This window comes from Lepisma saccharinum, chromosome 20 (assembly GCF_977018435.1).
Source record: "Lepisma saccharinum chromosome 20, izLepSacc3.1, whole genome shotgun sequence".
NCBI classification, from domain to species: Eukaryota; Metazoa; Arthropoda; class Insecta; order Zygentoma; family Lepismatidae; genus Lepisma; species Lepisma saccharinum.
In genome coordinates, this window is record NC_139248.1 from 34004647 (window position 1) to 34029605 (window position 24959).

A 24959-nucleotide genomic window follows, 5' to 3' on the forward strand; every position below is an offset into this window, starting at 1 on the left:
GTGTATGTATACACACACGTTTGTCATATGTGAACCAACATAAAGAGTTGAAACATGAGCATGAAAACAAAAAAGGCCAATTGATGCATAGCAAAAATTACTAAACGACACCTACCATAACACAGCTGAAGATTTGAGTGAGAATTATTTCATTCTCTTATAAAAGGTTTTTCTGATATATGAAATAGTGAAGGATGAGAGTTACACACTGAGAGTAAAATATACAGTAGGCATTTCCAAAGATGGGGCTAAAAGTGATGCATGTGCAATCATCGGATACTACTCAAGCAGACATCAAAACTCAAAGTACGACTGAGAACAATGCACATACCTGTTAATCACTTTAAAATTTCCTTTCAACTGTATTTCTCACTGGTCAGAGCAACTGTTAAATTTCCTTTCCCCTACAAATATAACATGGGCTTCTGTACAGTTACATCTAGCATGTATATATCAATAAATACCTAAGAGAAACTCTTAATTTACGGTTTTCAACTGGCCTGGTTTTTGAACCGAGCACATGAGAACAATATTTAGTTTATTGTGTGTTTATCAATACTCAATGATGTAAATAGTACATAATGATGAACATGTTCTTACCAGTAGGCAATCAACATTTACAATGCTCCGAGGATCCTGTATTTTTTCTTCCAGGTGTCGGAGCCTACGCTTTCGATCCTCGTCCTTGAGTTCTTCCATTCTACAGGGAAAAAAAATAGTATGTAAGTGATAATCGAAAAGAAATCGTTTGTGCAGTGCTACCTTTTCTCACTCCATATCTAAAACTGATTAAAATCAAGGATTGCAAGGAAAAAATGAGATCATTACTAAACTCCATGCTCAATAGCAAGGAGCCAGGGCATGCCAGAGGCTTTTTCATTGGGTCACACAGTCCCATCACTTCTGTTTTCTGGCTTTTGAGACTGGAACCCACTACTCCTTTTCAAGTAACTCTCAAATTGTCCTCACAATGCTGGATCATTGCCGAAATTTGGGGGCTCCCACCTGGAATTGAACCCAGGACCGCTCGCACCAAAGGCAAGAGTGCTAACCATTTGGCTACGTGGGAACTTGAGAAATCATTACATAACATCTCAATTGAAGTTTTGATTAAACTTCATTTAATTTTTCTTTTCAACGCTTCAGTTCAAGTACTATCTAATGTAGGCAATTGTAGAGGAACCCATTTTTTTTAACACTTAAACTACCAAACAGAGCTTCTGCAAAATTTATAATTCAACTATATTATTTCCTAATGTCTGTAAAACGTTTTCCAATATGACAAAACAATATACTTTTCCTCCCTTATTCAGTAACTACATATCACAAGTCATTACAGACTGACTGACTGACTCTCTCGCCTTCTTAAACCTGAAGGTTCATGGCTGCAGCAACACAGGCCTTCATCTGTGCCTATCCTGAGCAAGATCTATATACTCTTATCCATCCCTACCGATTTCCTTTAGGTCCATCAACATTATCCCTCCATCTTCGTCTTGGCCTTCCTACAGGTATCTTACCATCAGGTTTCCCAGCAAGAATCCTGTAAACTCTCCTTTCCTCTCCCATTCGTGCCGCATGGCCTGCCCACCTAAGCCTTCTTGATTTAATTATTCTAATAATATCTGGACATGAATACAAATTATTTTCTTCTAAATTATGTAACCTTCTCCACTCACCTGTCTCCTCATCCCTTTTAGGTCCAAAGATTTTCCTAAGGATCTTATTTTCAAATACCCTCAATTTATGTTCCTCTTTCAATGTAAGGGACCAAGTTTCGCATCCATATAATAATGCAGGCAAAATTACTGTTTTGTATATTTTAACTTTTAGTTTTTTAGATATTAAACGAGAAGACAAAAGTTTATGAAGAGAAAAGTAACATGCATTTCCTGAATTAAGTCTGCTTTTTATTTCCTGTTTAATATCATTTTCATTTGTTAGTATTACTCCTAAGTACTTGAATTTGGAAACTGGTTCAAACGAGTTATCAATAATTAGATTTTGATTATTACCTAACACTTGGTTTCGGCCTGTAAGCATAGATTTAGTTTTCTCTTTGATAACTTCTAAACCTATCTCTTTAGCTGCTTTGAAAAATATTTTAGCATTATTCTTAATTGTAGTTATGTCATCCCCTAATAAGTCTACATCATCTGCATATGCTAACAACTGAGTCACACCGTTTAATTTTAGTCCTTCGTTAGTTTCTATTACCTTCCTAACAGCATATTCTAAGGCAAAATTAAAGAGCAATGGAGATAATGCATCTCCTAGTTTTAGCCCATCATGAATTGTAAATTTGTCAGACACATTAATACCCACACAAATTTTACAAGTCATTACAGTAAATAATAATGTTCAAAATTGATTTGGTGCCTTCAAGAAAAACGTTTTATAAGGACTGATTTCATTATTAAGATTGTAACACAGAAATTCAGAATTGTTAATCAATTTTTGGATGGAACAGAATCATTCAACAATTTCAACATTTAACATATATCAACAGGTCTTACAGTAGTTCTATTATATGGCTTCTTTTGTATTAAACTGCTTACATTAAAAAATACACTTGTAATATCAGAAAGATGTAACTAAAGGACTGTTCAAATTTATAAACCACCAGCAAATTTCAGTTTTTGCTTACACATACAGGTAAATAATAACAGAAGGGACAAGGTAAGGTGAAAAATAAAATAAAGTAACTCACAGAAAAGAAACGTAAGTTGTGGAGTAAATAATTAGTAGTAATTAGTAGTTTCACAACAAAGGAAAGCAGAGTTTAAGCTTCAACATTTTGAAAGGAACAAAAGAAAGAAAACTACTTGAAATTCCAAGGGGACTGAGCTTGGCCATCACCACACCTCAGGTGATTACCACGAAGTAAAGATTAGGGCTGATCCAAGACCGGTGTAACAGAATCGGCAGATACCAGCGGTATCAGTACCGGAAAGTATTGACTGGAATTTATTTTTTTAGTTACCGATTACAGCTGATACTTTTCAGGCATTTTAGTCTTTCATGGGGTCCTCAAAAATGCCATGTGACACTTTCACAGAGTCTAATTATCTTCGAAATCATGCAAAATTCAAAATGTCTTCCTATTTTTGCACCAGTTTTGTGTGAAAAACTTGATTTTGTGATTACATAACATGTACGTTAATATTCTGATGTATTTCTTGAACATTTTAAAGCAAAATTCTTGGTAAACTGATGCATATAACTGGAGGGTAATACTTACACACAAATATTAATCAACATTTTGAACAACTTTTAATAATTACGAGTGTCGGCATAGGTTCAAAGCAGCCCTAGTAAAGATACAGAGAAAGTTATCTATATTAATGTGTACCACAATGGGTAGTGTCTTAAAAAATGAAACCGTGCACTTCAAAATTTAAATTACACAAGCAGGCTGCATGCATACGAAACAAAATGTCGCATTTGCATGTATTCACAGAAATATCAGAATCAACACAGTTAGCAGTAATTTTATGCACATATGTACCTACATCAGCTACTACTGATCAACTTCCAATTAATACGAGAGTTGGAGATTTAATAGTAGCAACACTGCTTTATGTACGCCATGAAATGGAACTGGTGTTTCTCGCTTGCACCACATATTAGTTTGATACCTAACCTACCTCACAGGAAATGAACTCTTCCTTCAAATACTGGGTACATCCAGAGCAATGAGAGGAATAGAGTATCGTTGGAGTTGGCAGTCTAAAGTTACGTAGTCGCAACAATGTTTTCGAAGCAGGACAAGCGGAGTTGGATAAAGATTGAATGTGACCACTGCCGTACAGCATGACAGTGTCATCAAGGTCTTCGTGAGGCATGCGGGGAATCTGCATTGCAAAAGAAGAGGCAACACTTTCTGCTGAATCTTCCCATCATTTTGCAGGACAATGCTTGGGTGCATGTAGCGCAATCTGTGGCTGATTTGTTAACTCGATGGGGCTGGCAAGTGGTCTACCATCCCCCGGTCTTAAGCTCCTGTGACTTTGATTTTATCCCTAAGATCATTTAAATTTAAATTCCAGTCAATACTCTCTGATACTGATACCGCTGATATCTGTCGATTCTGATACACTTTCGCTTCCGATCTGTTCCAGAGATTCTTTAGGCAATACACCGTTCCATTCGAACCATGAACAGAACAGGCGCTGCTACAGGTATACTTCAACTTCCACAATGCTGGCAATGGTTGCACACATTGTTGGTGACTACATCGAAGGGCTGTAAAAGTTTCACAGCAGGAGTTCTTTTGTATAATTTTTAAATAAATAGTTGCCACTATTAAATCTCCAACCCACATATATCCCACCCTTTCTGACTGAATACAGTGCAACATAGTGATATCTGATCATAAAACAAAAGATGAATAAAGAATGCACCCTTACCTTAGATCTAAAAATCACTAGAAAGGCGAAAAGTCTCAAGCTGCTCACCAGCTGCTAGGTTTCTCCCTTCTCTTGATCCTAAGAAAAAATACAACATTTCAATCATTAAGTACATGGTCAAAGAATGCACATCATTATATTATCAAAATCATAAGTTTTTCTTGTGAAAAATACCTGTTACAGAATGCAACTTTCGTAAATCTGTTTCAATTTCTTCTTATTGCAAGTGACTTAGTTTAGGTGTATACATGGGTATATTGCAACATGTTACGTAACTCTCACACACGTTACTAACAGGTATTGAATTAAAAAATGTTTAGAGCACCATATACTTGTTGATTTGTCAGAGATCACTGGTTGAAGGGGTTATGTATGTCAAAGAAGGTACACATCAGTTAGGCTGAAAGGAAGAGGAAGTAAAAGTAAAGTGCTCCCCTGTGCTTAGCACCAAGCCGTCTAGGAGGTGTGGAGTTGGGGCCCCACACTTTCTTGATCACGGCCGAAGGTGGGGGTGATGTGATCAGCACCATGCACCTGACTTCCTTTACCCCCCAAAGTTTCCTCCAGGTACCCGCTTGATACGATGCTGTGTGGGCACCAAAGCAGTTTGAACATGTAGCAAAGATACCGGTTCTCCCCTGCAGGAGATCGACCCTGGGTCTCTCTCATGATAGTGAGATGCCATAATGACTGAGCTCCATTATTTCTCGCTCGACAAATGCCGATTGTGCACACTTAGCTTGGTAATTCAAACACATCTCGCGTGACAAATATTGAAGATGCGGCTCCCGTGTGACGGCAGATACGCACTCGATCTCCTGTTAGAACCCTGCCCCTTTGCTCTTGATGCAAATTGTTTTGATAGAAGTTGACAAATTTATAGGAAATACATGATTTAATGTGGCGGTCGGAATTATTCCATGTATAACAAGCATAATAATTTACTGTTGAATAAAATGTTGGAAAAACATGCATGTTCTATGTACACAAATATGGTCCTTTATTTTTCTCTAAGCCTAGAAGACAAGAATGTTGAATTTCACGGAATTTTCCGTTCTTATAGGACATTTTTTAAAAAAAAATCCCTAAAAATGCCAACAATTCCCATTTTATGCCAAATTCGCGTTATTCGCTATTTCAAATGGGCGAAAAATGTGTCAAGACATCACTCCACATTCATAAACACAACTTTGGAGCAATTAACATTTCTCACTGTTTCCGCGTTTGCGAAAAAATCAAGGTCCCTACTAATTGGAAATTACTTTCTGGGCACTCCTTGTATAACAGACAGGACAGAGAGTGGCGTTAATTTAATTGCAATACTAGTGTTGCAGGAAATTTGAGGTTGGGAGCATGCACTTGCCAAATTTTTAAAACTTTCACCAATGCAGATTTATGCTTCACTTTTTCGTGATAGTATTCAATATATATCCTCTTTTGTTGGATTCTTCTTGATATCTAAGAATAGTGCAATGCCATTGTAAATATATGTTAACTTGTGCGAAACCAGAATACATCAGGATGATGAAAGAAACCTTAGTAAGTACTGCTACATTAAATAAGGTGAAGTGAGCCAGAAGAGTAATAAAATTCAAGCAGCATATTTGCAGTCTAAAGCTCTTGTGTATGCACGTGGTTTTTGTTGGATGTTGTAGTGAGATACTTAGTCGGATGGCGATATTAGAAAAAAATCGTATGTATCAATGGAGCTTATTTGTGTCCATGTTCCTTCAGTTTGTCCAACAAAATGCCTTACTACAACACCGACAATTATAGGATTGCGCCACCTGCTCCCATCCCCTCCATCTGTTGACAGTTCTGTCCCCTTACATATGGACAAGAAAAAATGATAATTCAATTCATTCTTCACGTAATATCATATGCCCCTCTGGAAATATTTCTCTCTCTCTCTCCCCCTCCCAACTCCTGCCATCACTGGTTTCTGGCACCGTGGTTGTGTTGCACATAAAAGAGGCCTAAAAGTTGAGTAAAAAAAAAAATTCCCTGACCTTTTTTTTTTTTGACACCTCAGATTCCCTGTTTGGCCAGTGCCTTTCTCAAAATTAGCGACGTGTGACTGGGCGCATTGTCGTGATGCAGCAGCCAGGAATCTGCGATCTCCCGTTCACTGTTTGTCCAGCAGGCACAAACTCCTTATGCACCACATCTCTTGCATCAAAAAAGATGATGAGCATCAATTTCACTCTTGATTTGCTCATGCGGGCCTTTTTTGGTCGAGGAGAGGCACTTGTGTGGCACTCAGCACTTTGCCTTTTGGTCTCCGGATCGTACTCAAAAATCCAGGTTTCATCACCGGTTATTACTCTGTCCAAAAGATTTGGATCAGTCTCCAAACATTCCAACAGATCACGACAAATTGTTACACGGTGTTCCTTCTGACAAGACCTTCGGCACCAACTTCGCCCACAACATTGGTCACAATTGAATGCACAGTGGATTTCAGTAAATTTAACTCCTGTATCAAATGAACACTTAACCGGCAATCACTGTTCAGAAGTTCTCGCACTTGGCCACATTTTCAGCGTTTCGGATCGATGTCGAACGTCCAGCACGATATTAGTCTTCGACATCTTCCTGGCAATCTTTGAATTCTTTATGCCACTCAAAAACATGCATTTTGGATATGGTTTTGTCCTTGTAAGCCTCACGGATCATATCAAAAGTCTCCGTAGCAGATTTTTCAGTTTAACGCAAAATTTTATGGCACAACGCTGCAGCTTGAATCTCAACGCAAGCACTAAACACACTTTCACTTCAGGCGCGACCTACTGACTCCAAAGGCTCGGAGTCAACTGAGCTGGGTCTCCTAGCTCACATGACATCCTGCAACACAGATCCCACCCACAGAGACTGCCCTCCACCCATTCCAATTGGCCGGACAAAATTAAACCCGATAGTTATTGGACAAACCCTGTACATACCAGGTGGTAACTGAATCTTGCTTGTATATATAAAGAATCTGAATTTCAAGCATGACCAGGGGTATTAACCCACTGTACCCCCTCGAGATATACGTTGATTTTTTTTTAATTGACAGATTTTGATGTTTTACATAACAATGGAGATATCCGATTCCAAAATATGGCCTATGTAAGTAAAAACCTGCATCTCAGAGTACTTTCACTCCTCTTTATTAGTAAAAACTGTTCGTATGCACACTAAAATAGCGAAAGAACATGTTGGAAATTACTATCAGCTCAAAACCTAACACTCCTAACCGAACAACATAAAATTATTACTGCTGTTGTGGAATGTCATGTTGGGTGCTATCTATATTAACTTGTGTGAAGCCTTCAGGCTGTTCTGTTTCATGGTAAAGTAGCACTTTAACAGACATACTTTTCTTCACAATAACACATTTCCGCACACAAAAAAAACTGGAAATATTCATAAACAACATAATCTTCATAAAGCAAGCAAAATATTTCACTTTCTTGATGGGGTACAGAGAGGTACCACGTGCTCCAACATGAAGGATCAAGTTCCTTTTCCTACCTGTTATTGCCTATCAATAAAGCAGAGTTTCGATGTATAACTAGCAAATACATTGGCCCAAGTTCCTTTTGTCTCATTGCGATTTCATGATGTTATGTACACATTTTTTAAATGGTTCGATTTAGATTTAAGTCTGTTGACAAATACTGCTTAGTTTTGGCGATTGCTTACTGCATGTTTCCTTCACTGGTTTTTCACTTTTCTATATAGCTACTTCTACATAATTCTTGCCGCCAAAATATTCAAAGATTAAGTTCAATACAGGCTTTTGTAGTTAGGAAGCTCATGTTTAGTTCGCTTAGAATTTTAATAACCCTAAATGTTTTCATGAGCCACAGTAGATCATTTGTTAGGGTGTCTAACTACCATGCGAGAGACCTGGGTTGGATCTTCAGCGGGGATAACCGGAAATTTTTCCATGTTGAAGCGGCTCCGGTGCCCACTCAGCGTCGTATCAAGTGGGTACCTGGAGGAAACTCCGGTGGGTAAAGGCGGCCAAGGGCATGGTGCTGATCACATCACCCCCACCTTCGGCCGTGATCAAGAATGTGCGGGTCCCTAACCGCACACCCCCTAAATGCCTTCATAGGGTGGTGCATAGCACAGGGGAGCACTTTACCTTGATTTTACCTAAATGTTTTCATGGTTAGGTTAGGTGGGTCAAGTTTAGTCATCTTAGCATTATATCATCATCCCTAAATGCTGTTGTAGTTAGGTTAGGTGGTAGTCTGTGTAATGCATCAAGCGTGCAAAATGGGGAGTTTTGCGCAAGGTTCTAACATCTTTATTTTACTAATAAATTGGACTTTTTCAAAATGAAAACTGTACTGATAGTTTCAGGAAGGTTCCAAATTACTTTTACATTCATTCCTACTATTCTACGATACTTGCTGTCACTTCTGTCAACGGAGAATGCCTTGTCCATGGGGAGCACGCATGCTTGTGTAAAGTATTTTTTCCCCAACATAAATAATTAACAGTACTCTTTACTTCAACCCTGAGTCATCCGCATCCTTATAGCAGCCAAATGTACAGCGCGTGGCACTCAGAGCTGCCTCATCAAAACCAACGTTATTTACGTGAATTATTGATGCAAATCGAGGTTGAATTACACTAGCACTTACAGGAAACCAGGGGAAATATATCCATTTTGGACATTTTTATTAGCTATTAGAAGAAAAGTGAACAAAAATGACAGTGTCATACAATTACAAGCTTACACTCTTGAAGCAATGCACCAAAATATTATTCTAAAAGTAATTAACATTTTTCCATATAATGAAGGCTCTAAAAAGTGAACTCACCATTCATAAGAGTATGAATGTATTTTATTTTATACTTATTTTTCAAAACGAATTGAAATCATACAACTTATATGGGCTTAGAAAGGAACTATTTGTTCCAAAATTCTCTGACTTGCAGAATAAACAATCAAATGTAGAAAACACACCTTGAAGGAACTTACAAATATGGGTACTGCAACGGTTTCTGCACTCAAATAATTTGCATTCCGAACAGCAAAACAGTGGTTTTATTCTTCGTATTTCCGCCAAATTCATGGTTGACGTGCTGTGATTAGTAAAGGTAGGAAACGTCCCCCGCACGGTACTGAGTGCCGCCAAAGGGGGAGCGGTCACTTGAGGGGCGTTTAATTAACTAAAAGTACGACAGAGAAAGGGTGCCAACGCCTCTATGTTTTCGGGGGAAATAGTGAAGATATGTTACCTAGTGCTTTCCCAACCATAATTGTGATGGTAAGGAAAATAATTCAAAATTCGCGCAGGTTATGGAGGGTTAAGGAATGTTCAAATTTCATGTGACAATGATTGCCAAAATTCTACGATAATTAGTCTTCCTGCTACAAGAAATAAAAAAAAATCATAAAACAATCAGAACTGTTATCAATACATATGCACAATCTATATACAATTCTTTGTGAAAATACACGGATTGCATTGCTTTACATGATGCTGAATTCACACATTACATTCACTTACTTTAGTAACACTACTGTCTGAATGAACTTTCGTATTGTTTAAAACTACAAGGAGTGAGCCATATTTAACTTTTCATCATATTTTCTATGTCAAGCTGTTGGCTGAACAGTTGGCTGTGGAGTTAAAAGTACACACAAGTGGCATTTGGCAACACAGTACACATATTATAGCAATGAGACAGACAATGCAGGTTTGGGTTGTAAAGACATTATTAAATTCATAAAATATGTCCATGGAAATTAGATTTCTTATACCATGTTCATAATTTTGATGCATGTGGCAAGGCTGTTGGGTTACCTATTGCTGACAATACAAACATTAAATGTGGCTCTCCCATAAAATAGCAACATATTTGACAGACCTAATTAAAAAGCAACAAGAAACGACTATCGCACAAAAATTTCATATTTTTATGACAGGTTTACAAAAAGTTACGGTAACAGTTCGTTATATCACACACACTTTTCTTCAAATTTAGAGGAGAAACTACTTACGGAAATCAGTTTCTGTAGAAATTTCGAAGTTCGTCGAGGTCTTTTTTTTCATCTGTCAATCTATTTTAGCCAGAAATTAATTCCTGTTGCTTCAATTTAAGCGAAAACGTAACCACACCATTTTTTTTTAACTGTTTGCCTAAACGATAAATATGTGATATCATCCACACAGATTTCTTCAAATTTACAGGAGAAACTACTTACTGAAATCAGTTTCTGTAGCATTGTCGAAGTTCTTCCAGGTATTTTCTTTCGCAGAAACTGAAAAGTTCACCATAGAATGCTGCAGAACAAGAAATAATCACTTTTTATGTAAGGAACTTGCATTTTATGACAACATTATGCCATTATTTCCATTATGTACCTGCAGTTACGCGGTCTCGCCAGTGTTTCCAAAAGTGCCTTTTTCTTACGAGAATTTTTTTCTTTTATCTATGCTTACCTAACCTAACCTTGCCGGAAATGGACCGTGGTGTTATCGTGAATGGTTTTTGGGGCTATCCATCAATGGTTCGTGGGGCTATCCGTCAATGATTTGTGGGGCTATGGTAAATGGTTTTTTGGGGCTTTCCGTCAATGGTTTGTAATGACAAAATGAACACGAAAGTAGGTATTTTTTGTTGATGAAGGTTGAAACACTGCCTACCCACTCCAAATCGACAAAACACAAGCATGACACGCGATGATCCATGACGAGTGCATGCCATATTGTCTGTTACCCAAGCCGAACAAGGAAGACAAATAATGATTCGTAATATGAAAAGTTGACACTACTTTATGGAAAAAGGCATAACTTCACCTTAAAGAATCTTCCGCTATGCAGAATGCTATAATTAACGAAATAAACGAGTGAGAAGTGTTCGGGTGATATTGCATAATTACCACCTAAACTAACTGAACCTAACCTAACCTTCTGTGAATGGTTTTTGGGGCTATTCGTGGATGGTTATACAATCCCAAATGGTTTTTGGGGCTATCCGTGAATGGTTCGTGTGGCTCGCACCATGACATGAATTCCGTAACATTTCGAGTAATGGCTTATTTTAGTGTAAAAAAGGTTTCGAATCCTGTGAAAACCTTAATGGCACCTTCAAAGATGTTCTGGAATACACAATTGGTAAGTACGAACCATACGAAACACAAAATATCAGATTTTATAGTGTCTCCGATATAACGAACGGATACCAAAGTTACACATGGCCCAGCATTTTTGTCCTGGATAGTAGATTCCTTTCATCATAAATATGGGAATTACAATCACAACGTTAATTATTTAGCCCTCAATTTCTATATCACAATAATTTCCCTTATTCTCCAAAAAAAACTACTGAAAATCATCCAGCATACGGCAGTCAAGCTAGATGATCTTAAATAACCATTAAATATTTGAAGTGAAAAAGTACTAATACAGATTAGGAAATTAATGAGTTACTTATATTAAATATTAAAAGCTGTGAAGCCAGAGAAATAAAACAATATTATTTGGTACATATGAATGTATCTTACACAAGTTTCATCCTTATTTGTTCTTTCTTAAGTGTGAAGTGGTTAGTTAACTTACTGAATTTTGTAACCAGATAATGACAACTGGACAAGAAATTCAATTCTGTCACCAGGAAAAGAATTTATATGCTATTTGGCTAAAGTATCCATGGTTACTTTTCTGGTAGTAGGAAATGAGTACCTGCAGCAATACTAATTAGTAGCTTATAAAAATCCATCAAGCTATAAGTTTTAAGTTTTGTGTATGCTGAAAATTTGAACCTAAATGGTATTTAAAGTTCCTGAAGTACATCTCGTGGAGTGGTTAAAAATAGATTTTGCAGTACAAGGTTATCTCTAATTTGTCATCAAAGACCTTACTTTAGCCTATTTGGATTCTTCGTGGTACATACTATTTGAACCAAAAGATTAGGAATAGTTGCGAACTTCTATGAAATCCTATTCTGCAATTGCCGAATAATTCTTTAATAACACACAACCATCCTTCCTCACACAACCATGGCCATTTCATTTTCCCAGGCCAACCCACTACCACACCATGTAAACACTGGAGCAACGGAATGATGGTTGTCTAATTTGTCAACATAAACAATCAACATACTTTTCACAGCTTTTTACTTTTTCCTGAAACGAATGCATAACAAACCTAGCTCATCATCATTTTTTGTACAAACATTTTCTTTCTGTATACCATAGTGTCGTAAATAAAGCGCAAATACAGGTGTGATGTTGACAAGTGTTCCCGAGAAACGGTGAATATGCATCTTTCAAACAAATATCTAATATTATTTATGTAACAAAGACAATGTATTAAACTGAATTATGCTAAGAATTACCCAGTGGCACAGTTAAAACTTCTTTTTCTAAAAAAACACTTTTATCAGCCGTGCCTTTCGACTAGATAACCACCACAAGTTGGCGTTAACTTGCACAAGAATTAGATGCCACAGAGTAAATCATCCGGCAATTGTTACAATAAAACAATTGTACAGAACTATATCTGTTAGTATTACCTGCATATTTTCGCACTCGAATGTAATCCTCTTCAATTTTTGCACCGGTACTTCAACATTTTTCATTATTCCTTTCGCACCCGCTACTACTATTCAACATGGCTACTTCAGCTGGAGAAAAATTCCCAGCATTCAATCGAATTAAGCAAATGAGAAACAGATTGCAGATTTCAATCATCACGAAATGTTACTTGGGTGGAGCAGCAATTTGCGACACTACACTCGGTAAAGAAGTAAGTGAATAATTTAATGAATGAAATTATATAATAAGAACGAATTACCGGCGAGAAAAATTCACACAACATATAGCCTTTTCAAAACATGTATACATAGAGCAAACTAACCATTTATTTTTTCTAAAACAATATTTTAACGTTTTCAACTTTTTGATGTACGAAAATGGACAGTTCCAATATATGAATATTTTCCATTTAAAAACAACTAATGCGACTTTTAAAAATTCACCATGGTTATTAATTATCACATGTACATTTTATGCCGCAGCACCCTTGGCGTATTCAAAGAGCGACCAGGGAGAAGTTTGTAAATTTCCCTCGACCTAGCCACCGAACTCTTATCTACCATAAATTCCCCAAATTGAAAGCAATTAAATGCGAATTATTTTAAAATGACAACTTGAAACATTGCATGCTTACTTTGATATATCGATTTATCAATTACTCAACGAGTAACCACAATCAGAGGCGCGAACTTCACAAAATTTGCAGCGAGAGGGCACGATTTACAAACTATAGGGTGAGTCGAAAGTCCCGAACACTCTCTATAAAATGTAAATGAATTATGCTGGGTACAATTGGTCAGTAAACCTCCGTTTGACACACACAATTATGGTTCCCCTTCAGTGGCGAAGCGTCTTAAGAGGCCCGGAGGCCGGGCCTACCCTAATATAATTGGCTATTACGGATTATTTTATTACTTTCTTCACACAATAAAACTGAAATTCTAGGCCTTACGATAATTTCCACGAATTTCCATCGGAGCATTGAGGACTGCCACTCGAATGACATCTAAAGCATCAATTTACAATAAAATGAAGATATACGATTTACGAGTTAGCACACATCAAGCGTTACTAGTCAGGTACGTTGACAGATGCAAGAATATGTTGTTACATTTTCAAAAATAACTTTAAAGGTTATATATTTTTATATTTTAAAAAAGCCGCACCCATAACAACACGAACTCTTTAGGGCCTCCCCGATGGCACAGTGGTAGCGTCGTCGTTTTGTAATCAAGGAGTCCCGGGTTCGATACCCGGTGGAGGCACAAGTGGTTCGGATCCCACTTTAAACTGTAGGTCCAGTCCCGATTAGCCTTACTGTGCATAAAGTGGACTCAAAACACCAAATCAATCAAATCAACAACACGAACTCATACGGCTGTGCCTACCCGTCCAGCGACACCACGCTTCGCCACTGCTCCCCTTGGGCCTGACATGTTTCTATCAGTGGCGACGATTATGGCGACGTGGAGGGCAGTTGCCCCCCCCCACTTTTGGCCACGTTTTCTCCGCAGTATGGAAAACCTTATCAAGGGAAAGTAGATGCAGGCACATATCCAGAAATTCAATTTGGGAGGCTGAACAACATATCTTTAAGGGGCATAGATAGAAGAACCTCACAAGTGTATGTTTAAGACCAGTGGTGGCCTTTTGGTGCCAAAATGGAGGGGGGGGCGCGCAAGGAAAGTTTACTTTCTCTTGGTATACAAGGCCATAATGCGGAGGCAAAAAAATGGGGAGCAACTGTCTCCTAAATCGTATCCACCGTTTAAGGCTGCCATTTTTATCACAACGTGTTTGTCCGTTTCTTCTCATCAGACATCAAAACATCTATGGTGTCTGGGTGTTTTTACGAAGCTGTCACACACGCACAGGATGGACAATCGACTCGACAACGCGAGATTCAAACTGTGGGCTGAGAAGTGGATGCAGACAGCTCTCGGAATTGTTTCTATCTGATTCGAGCCTGAACACCACTGACTGGTGTGGTGTGTCTTGTACTCCCATGTTTGCAGCTCATATCAAAGCCGAAACCCACCAAATTGTTCATATTCCGGCCAAAGCACTCACAAGTCTTCAAAATTGTCTGTCACAGCTTCAACAGTCTTGTCATATATCGGCACGAAACAAAGGAAGTCTTCTCGAACACAGCTGCACCACAAAAAAAATAATAGACAGTGAAAACCCTTCCGTTCAAACATATATAAAGTTTCGTCTCCCAATATGATAAAATGCTCACTCATTTATTTCCAGTGGCGTGCCCAAGGGAGCGTTGGTGGGCACATAACCCCTCCTTTGGACCAGTATTCCTAAAAAAAAGGGGGGACGTCAAAGGCAGAAAAATATATCAAAATGAGGACTTACTACCGACTGATTACTGACTTGCCCTTTCGAAAATTCTGGTATGCCAGTAGAACAATGATACGATACGCCAGAGACCCTGGTTCGGGTCTTGGCAGAGCCTGAAATTTCCGCGAAAATGTCTACATATGCAACATCTTCTGGCTTTCTCTTCTCGACATTCATAAAATTTTCGGCTGTCCCTTTGTGGCAGTTAAATGTTTGATTGTGTGTCGAACCCAGTTGGCTTAAATAAAAGTCCTTTTTATTCCCATGAAAGTCTCGGACTGCAAACACGAAATTTGGCCCGGGCACAAACAAATCATCACTCAAAACTTTGATTTACAGTTGATCTGTGCAGCTTATTTATTTTTTTAATAAACCGCTCCAATATCCGGTACTGCTGAAATATTCACTTTAGACACCTTCGATCTCTTCGGATCAGTCTCGAACTAGCACTACACTGAGTCTCCGAGAGTTCCACAGTCGTCAATGTCTTCAGCTTTGGACCCGAACTGTCTTTACGGGAAATTGTGTCACTAGTTCTCTTGATTTTCGAACTACAGTACTAACCGATTCTGTTGTACTGATCAACCGGGAAATTGAAGCCGGGTATTTGTATCTTCATTATATTCTAGAATGTTCCGGAGATAAAACGTTTCGTTAATATTACCAGTAGTTCGACTGCACCTCCTATTCAAGAAAGTTCCCTCTCGCGCTTTCCAAAGAATAAATAATACAACGAACCGTCCTGCTCACGGCACTAGCTTTGTTGTGCAGCTTCCAAACAGGGCCGTCTCCACCGTACGTGCAACACATGCATTTGCACGGGGCGGCAAACTCAAGGGGTCGGCAAAATGTATAAAAAATGGAAGCTGCATTATTTGAGGCAATTTGGTCTTCCTGGGGCGAAGAAAATTCAAATTAAATCCATTTGCATATGCAGTATAAAGCAGAAACTAATAAGAAAAGCAAAGAGTAACTGCGAAAGAATGCGGTGCCGAAAGTTTCGTGTCCTCCCGTTTCGCCTTATCCCATTTCGCCTTATTGCGTTTTCACATCGCCCAATACAATTTCAAATGATTTATGTGACACGAACTTTTTAAGACGAAACGGGACATCCCATTTCGCCTTATCCTGTTTCCCACCTGGGAATATTATCGACTTGAAGGGTAATTCATAATGGGTTAGGTTAGGTTAGCTGAAAAGTACAAGGAAGATCCTTCTGTGAAGAAGTGGATTCGGCGAGCCACTGCATCATGCTGCATCCACCTAGAAAATTGAAATAAATTATATTTGTAGTATGAGTCCAAGAAACATGGGATAAATTCACGTTATATCAATGTTGCATGGTGTTTTATTACATTAATAATAATGATCCTTCATGTCGATAATATTCCCTGGTGGGAAATTTTTTGAGTGTAAGGCGAAATGGGATGTCCCGTTTCGTCTCAGAAAGTTCGTGTTACATACATCACGCGAAATTATATTGGGGGGGGGGGTGAAAACGCAATGAGACGAAACGGGCCGTAATCGAAAGTTTATATTAATTGTCCTCTTACAAAAGCTGCTATTATTGTTTTGTCTGTGAAAATGGTAAACAAAGTCTACTGCGCGTGTGCGGTGCCAAGTTACAACGCTATCTATTGTTTGATCGCGCGCCAGTCCTCCGCCGCCGCCCCCTGATATCGAGGTTTGAGTTAAAATGACGTGTAGCATTCGTTAGTCGGAAATAGAGCTGCATTGTTCTTTGACGGGTTGATCGCGAAAGGTGGTGGTGAGGTATTGCCAAATCGTGCAAGACGCAATATTAAGTACGAATATCCGCTGTTTTTGTCGTTGCTGGTTTCACCTCATTTACGATCTTGACGGTGTAACGATAGTGCAGTTAGTGTAGCGCGCGCGTTTGAGTGTGACAATGTATTGAGAGATTTGTGTATTTGTGCTGTCATTAAAACAACTGGTTTGTCAAGTCGACGTAAGTGATTTAAAAATTATTTGTTGCATTTGTAATTGTAAACTAAGGTAAGCCTATGTCTGATAAAAAGGAAAAAAAAAAAACTCTCGGGTGCAGAATATCGTAAACACAAACGAGAAAAAATAGCGCAAATAGAGAAACAAAGTGGAGCTTTGCACACATTTCTGAAACTTGAGGCAAGCGATGTAGTGAAAGCCGAACAATTCGAAACCGGTGATTCTGAACTCGTTGCAGGTTGTTCAAATTGCTATCCTGATGATAATGGTGTATTTCAGCCAAAAAGTGAAACAGAATCTTCTTTTGTCGGTGCTCAGGATGTAGTGGAACTGTATGAAGAATATACAGATCCAGCAAAATGGAATCAACATTTGAGTGACGCCGAAAGAGTGGAGATCGTTAAAAAAAGGCCCACCTGAGAGACCGAAACCTGATTTTATTTTCCCTCGCAGTTCTAATGGTAGGAAATTTTCACCTGCACATTTCACTCGCGAATTAAGTAATGGAGAACACATTGATGGAACGTGGCTGGTTTATTCAATAGAAAAAAAAAAATCTGTCTTCTGCTTTTGTTGTAAGTCGTTTTGTACTAACAAATTTTCACTCACAACTGAGGGCTACCATAACTGGGGACACTTGTATGTGTACCTCAATGAACACGAAAGATCTACGAATCATTTACAATGTCACAGGAAATGGGTTGAGCTTTTGTCACGTCTTAAATTGCAACAGACGATAGATTCCGTGGAACAAAAATTAGACTACGGTTCTGTTATTCGCGACTTTGCAAATAGAAAAGCTAGAATAGTTCATTTGTAAGCTTTCCAATTTAAGGGGGGGAAAAGGTACAAAGTGAAGAGTGTAATCGTGAAGAAATCTGGTTTACGAGGCGTACATAATTGTACATATATAGTTTATTGTAAATAGCGATGAAGTGAAGATATGTTACTTCATGTACAACGTTCTGGAAAATGTACATAATTATGTCCACTATAAATAGTCATGAAGAAATAGTGAAACAAAACAGGAGAGCTGAGAATTTTGAATTTGAATTTGAATTTAAAATTTTGGGAGCGTCAGCACTTAGGCTATTTTGCTCCCGTCACATTATACGGGGGCCAGCCCCTTATCATTACAAATAACAACTCTAGCGTTGCATAACTAAAAATGTTAAAATGTTCTGACTTCTGTTAAAAGCTGAGGCCGTAAACGGGCACTCGGCACACACAAGGACAACAAACAGGACAACACACACAAAATTATACTGGCCATAGTGCCAGTCGCCAGAGCCTCGTTAGTCTTTAGTCCAGGGTGCACTACGTGGAAGTGAGGTTGACTTTTGGGCGCCTACGTGGAAGGTCACCCCTTACACCCCAGAAGAGCTGAGAGTTCTGCACAGATATTTTATTATTATTAGGCTTAAATATATATTATATTTTTATTTATTTATAACTTATCTTCTCACAATATGTATTCTTTCATTTTATTATGTTAAAAATTGGTTATACCATGTGAAATTGCCACGGATAACAAGCTTAGTTGTTCATACATTACGTTTTCTTTGTACGTATTTTGGGGTGGGGCGGCAAGAAGTGAAATTGCACAGAGCGGCAAAATTCCCAGGGCTTCCAAATGCTTCCAAATGATGACAAATCTTTACACAATGATCGCGCTCGCTGCGACAACAACAACGAAAGCGCAAGAAAAGATTACGTGTAATATTACTAATGAAAGGGTTAGCTATACAGATAATATATACGATAATTTAAGGAGAGTCATTATCGAGATAAGACAGAATGTTCTACAGGGTGGCTCAATAAGTCACTTAACACCCCCAGTACAAGGCCACTGCGGCATGGAACGTGAAAATGGCGATAACCAGTCGTTGCCTGGCCAAGGGGGAACCACATTGACGTCACCCGCATGGTCGGCAGCCATCTTGATGTCCGCCATCTTGAATTCAACTTCAGAAATTTAAATGGGAAGGGGGTCGTGCGACATATCAAAATGGGCTAGAATTTCAACAGGAAAACAACTGTGACATTTGTTTTCACCTAACTTTAAATTTAAGGGTGATTCTCGCATGGGAGAGTGACACGTCCTTTCCTTTTTGCTTAAATGTTTATTGTTCAAATTATCGTTAGTATGTGATTATGTGGTATCTATTGTTTAGACCAATCACTGAAGATGTCCGGATATTGACTCACCGGTATGTACATATCTTGTAGTATTGGTTGACATGGGAATTGCGATTGTGTGGTACTTGTGGTTCCCGACTTGTTGGTCCATTTTTTATTGAGGGCAACTTAAATGCAGAGGGTTACTTGCTTCTGCTACGGGAGCAGATCTTACCATCCTTACTGTCCGAGGATGGGAGCTATCCTGAATGGTTCCAGCAAGATGGTGCTCCACCGCACTATGGGATGATAGTCCGTCAGTACCTGGATCAACAATTCCCTCACCACTGGATTGGTCGCCGAGGGACTGTGGAATGGCCTGCACGCTCACCTGACCTGACACCATTGGACTTTTACCTCTGGGGACACCTGAAAGCCATGGTGTATGCTACTAAAATCAGGGATCTGGCCCATTTGCGCACACGCATTGTGGATGCCTGTACTGAATTAACTCCAGAGGTTCTTCAGAATGTGATAAGGTCATGGGAGAGACGATTACACGTGTGTGTTGCGCAAGAGGGACGTCATATTGAGCATGTATTATAACTTTGTGGTATTGTTAACTCTGCAACAATTAAAGTTAGGTAAAAACAAATGTCACAGTTGTTTGCCTGGTGAAATTCTAGCCCATTTTGATATGTCGCACGACCCCCTTCCAATTTAAATTTCTGAAGTCGAATTCAAGATGGCGGACATCAAGATGGCTGCGGACCATGCGGGTGACGTCAATGTGGTTCCCCCTTAACCAGGCAACGATTGGTCATCGCCATTTTCACGTTCCATGCCGCAGTGGCCTTGTACTGGGGGTGTTAAGTGACTTATTGAGCCACCCTGTAGAACATTCTGTCTTATCTCGATAATGACTCTCCTTAAATTATCGTCACATTATTCAAGAAGCCAAAAAAATAATTTATCCAGTGTAAACTGAAAGATTTCCTGCGGGGTTCTCGACCCCCTGATCCCCATCTTGGATACGTGTTATTATCAATAATATGGTTATGGAACATTCTCCATCTTGCCTCGATAATTATTTTTGTCCTTAAATTATTGTTGCATTATTCAAGAAACCAAAAACCAAATTTATCTACTGTAAACTGAGAGATCTCCGGTGGGGGGGAGTGCTCGACCCCCTCCGATCCTCCCCTTGGATACGTGCTATTATCAATAACAGCGTTATAGAACAATCTGTCTTGCCTCGATAATTATTTCTCTCCTTAAATTATAGTCGCATTATTCAAGAAGCCAAAAACCTAAGTTATCTGGTGTAAACTGAAACATTTTCTGCGTAGGGCTCGACCCCCTTGATCCCCACCTTGGATACATGCTATTATCAATAACAGGGTTATAGAACAATCTATCTTGCCTCGATAATTATTTCTGTCCTTAAAGTTTTGTCACATTATTTTATTTCACACACACACAAGAAACCAAAAAGCCTCATTTTATCTAGTGTAAACCGAATACTTTCGGGGGGGCTCGAGCCCCCTGAGCCCCCGCTTGGATACATGCCTGAGTAGATGTCCCTCAATTTTGGAACCCAATCGCCGCCACTGGTTTCTATCATGACCAATTGTACCCAGATTAGCTCCTTTACATTTTATAGAGAGAGTTAAGAAGCTTTTGACACCCCCTGCATACTATCAGTGCCACTGATTCAGTGGAGACTGTGGGAGGGGAGGGGCAGAGAACCACGCCCCCAGAAATACAGCTGTTACTCAATTCTAGAGGCAAAATTATATGTACACCCCCCCCCCACACACACACATACATCCCACACACGCGCGCGCACTGGGCCCCCGCAAGTAAAATATTGGAGGGCCCTTAGTGAAAAAAATATGGAGAATATCATAACGTATATACTATTGATGATGCTAGAGGTGACGGACTTGCGTACGCTAGTTAGCAGCCCCCCTCCCTTCCATCCTCGTTGTGCAAGAAATTAACTTTTACCATAAACTTCTCATCTTTTGTTGTCGACTTATATAGAGTGACCAGACGTCCTTTTTTATCCGGACATGTCCTCCTTCTTAGTTGTCTGTCCGGCGTCCGGGCGGATTTTTTAGAAATCACTATATGTCCTCTTTTTTTGGAAAGAGTATAGAATTAACCATAGCAAATGTGCAGCATAGAGAATGCTTCCACATATAACGATCATCTTTTAAGGCATATCAATTGGGGCGCGTTAAATATTCGAACAATGCTCATCCAGCATCTGGGAACTGAACGCTATCACCTTCCCGACTGAGTCATTAGTAAGGGGCGGATTTATAGGCACTAAAAACCTCTGAAATAGGCAGTCAAATAGGCACCAAAATTTTTCAAATAGGCACCTAAAACGGCACTATAAACTATAAACTAAGAAAAGGCACCCTAAAATTTAAAAAAAATACATTAAAATAGGCACTGAATGTGAACTTATTTCATTTTTCGTCTTACAATGCACAGTTATACTGTATTATCACTTCAGTTTATATATAAAAGTGCGCTAACGGTTAACAAATTATTAATACTCTTTTGATCGAAATTCACATTTGCGGGAATGTAATTTATTCTCACAAAAAGAGCTTGTGCTAACGACTGTGCGAATTTGAACAAATAATGAAAAAAACAACAATTTGCACCATTGTAAAAAAAAAATAATGATAATTAAAACAATGTTCCAATTGATACCCTCAAATCTGGCGAATACCAGATTTCAGTCAGTACAACATCAACAAATCCTTACAGCTTTCAATATAATGAAAGCCAAAGGCACGTAAGAAAAGCTGAAGTATGCAAAAATTGCAGAATTGACATTTTTACACCATTAAGCAAAATAGGCATTTATAGGCACTATAAAAATGTGTTTTCGGACTAGAAACACCATGGAACGAACCTTAAACGTTAGGCCCTATGTTTTACTACAAAGGCATAAAAAAAAGGCAAATAGCCAAAATTCCGCACCCTAGTCATTAGTATTATTCTAACTCGTTGCTTCGCATGTAGTCTGTGCAGTTCCTTTTCGATTGATTGATTTGGTTTATTTTACTTCGCTTTTCTGCCACTTTTGGCTAATCGCGAAGATGGGTATGAGCGATGATATGATGATTTTCATGAAGGGACTCTCAGAAGGAACACTCATGTCCAGGCAGGCATCGCTGGCGTTATGGCGCGGCATGCTAACCACTCCGCCACGGAGGTTGTCCAGTTGCTTTTCGAGTTATACATACGCGATACAGAAACGCGTAGTGAGAATTTTGATGGTTAAGTAATATTTACTTTCATGAAATAAAGAAACCGAAAGTGTAAATTCAACAATGATCTTTCAAGAAAATATCCAGCTGTAAAGGATGGAAGAAACGAATATGGGGTAAAGTGTAAGGTGGCTGTCACTTTCCCCTGCTGTTGAAAGAGTGTTAGGAATGTTCGTGGTATTAAAATCATATTTCTCTACCCAATCTAAATTACCTAAAATTTTAATTTGGTTTTTGGAAATAAATTAATGCGAATCTTACTTGTTACATTTGCATTCTCTTGTGGGGATATTTCATTCTAATACCCAAGAATTAGAAAGAGTAATATTCTGTGCTTCAAAATCAAATTGTAGATATTCTTTGTCGTTTGTTAATAACAGATTAGGAGATTGCTTTCTTTGCTTAAAGGTAAGAGGAAGTTATTGAAAGGGTTCACCTGAAAAGTATCTGTGAGCAAAATGTCGGTAAGATTTTTTTATATTGATTAAATTATGAGTAATGGCAAACGTGTTGCCATTTTTTGCGGTGTCCTCTTTTTCATGACTTTGTCCTCCGTTTCCGCCATGTTCTGTCCTCTTTTTTTGAATGTGTGTGTCTGGTCACCCTACTTATATATCAGTGTAGTAGTTTCTGAAACTACACCTGGATGGTCTGAATCTCTGATAAATAACTGGAAGAAGAAATTGCAAATACTTCATTTTACTTCAACGCATTGGCACAGCCAGGATTCTTTCTTGGAGAAGGGGGAGAGGCTTCTTGCGGCTAAATATTTTGTTCGTGATCCTTGGTATTTTTGCTTGATACTTTTTTTAACATGGGTTACACAATACACAAATATATTTGGAAAAAAAAAAGAAACATTATTTGGGGGAAATGTTTAAAGGATAGTAAGCACTCGTCGTTTGGATTTTGAGGTGGTTGCGCCTGCAGCCCCAAAAACAAACCCCTGGCTGCTCCAGGTCTCGATTCAACGGAAGAGTCGATCACACTTGCCTTCTAATACTAATAGTATTCATGCAAACTTAGCTTTTAAGTTTTCGGGGGTTGAACTAGACATCTAGATTGTAGGTGTTAACCCAGCATCACAAGGTTAATTGGAATCTACAAGAAGCAAATATCGCTGACTCCAATCTTGAAAGACAGGTAATAGAGTGGCAATGGGCAGCGCTTGAAGTGGAAAATCTTAGCAAGGGGGATGTTTTGTTTGATCGAGCCTTGAGGTTAGCTGGGGGGATGCTGCAATGGTTTAACATGGGGACAATGGGACAGCTTGGGGGATGCTTTGTAAAAAATATGGTAGCTGGGGGATACCATTCCCCCGCATCCCCCTCATTCGAGCAGAAATGTCGGAAAGACATGACCCCCAAAAGTTTGTGGGTCAGTGTTTAAGTTTAATGTTAGTGAACCACGATATTAGTAATCATAATTTTGACTATACAATTTCTTTTCCATATACCACCAAACATACATTTTCGTTGAAACAAGACCTTTTTTGGGACATTCCAGCGTTACGTGTGTGACATTTTACAAGCAAAATTTAACATGAGATTCGACTAAAATAGTCATAATGAACTGATTTCATGGAAATACTTTATGGTGTCTGCTAAGAATTGAAAAAAAAAACTTGAGTATGATGCCATAGGTTGAATGCGTGAAAAGCATTAACAAAACTGAATTACGTGTGTGACACCTTAAAACGGTAGCAAATTTTGACTTCATTTCAGTAGCGGCTCGTGCCTAAAATAACAGGTGAAGAAGTATATTTATAGGCAATGAAAACAAATAGTAAGTGCCAGTGCCCCCCCCCCCCAATTTAAAACGTCTTTTTTGTCTTCATCCGTCCATCTGGAAAATGGTGTCTGCAACAAATTACACACTAAGTCATTTACTGGGTTCATTGTAGAAACCACAGCTCAACACATGAACACAACACACGATAGGAAACGCGAAACACACACGCGGAACAAGATCTCGCGAGAACGCGAAGATTTTGCCACAAGCACTGGATGCGATGTTTTCTCCGACGAGAGAACTGCTTCATCTAGAAGGCGACACCCGTTCAAGGCCAACGCTAGGTGACGTCACCGTTGCCATGACAACCGGCTAAGTTTTCCGCAACCTAGCGGTGTTTGCTCTTGGGTTGGGACGAACTCAATACGTGCGTAGCGCCGAGCGGCGTGTTATTTGAGTATTATCGTGTGCGTTCTGCTGGGAAATAGTTAAATTTAACAAGCAAATGAAAAATGTCAATATTAATTTGAAAATTAGGTGAAAACATCT

The 24959-nt window shown here is 38.8% G+C and overlaps 1 protein-coding gene across 4 annotated transcripts in view; it reads right to left on the reverse strand.

Moving 5' to 3' along the window:
* The window catches only part of Rok (Rho associated coiled-coil containing protein kinase), a 120057-nt gene extending 107006 nt beyond the window's left edge, over positions 1 to 13051 (reverse strand). For all 4 annotated transcript variants that reach the window (XM_083142336.1, XM_083142334.1, XM_083142335.1 and 1 more), the window contains exons 1-3: positions 12933 to 13051; positions 4410 to 4487; positions 601 to 700 (exon numbers count right to left, since the gene is read on the reverse strand). In XM_083142336.1, coding sequence (XP_082998462.1) covers positions 601 to 699 — 99 coding nt within the window. In that variant the 5' untranslated portion in view covers position 700; positions 4410 to 4487; positions 12933 to 13051. The remainder of the gene's footprint in view (positions 1 to 600; positions 701 to 4409; positions 4488 to 12932) is intronic.
* Between the last annotated feature and the right edge of the window lie 11908 nt (positions 13052 to 24959).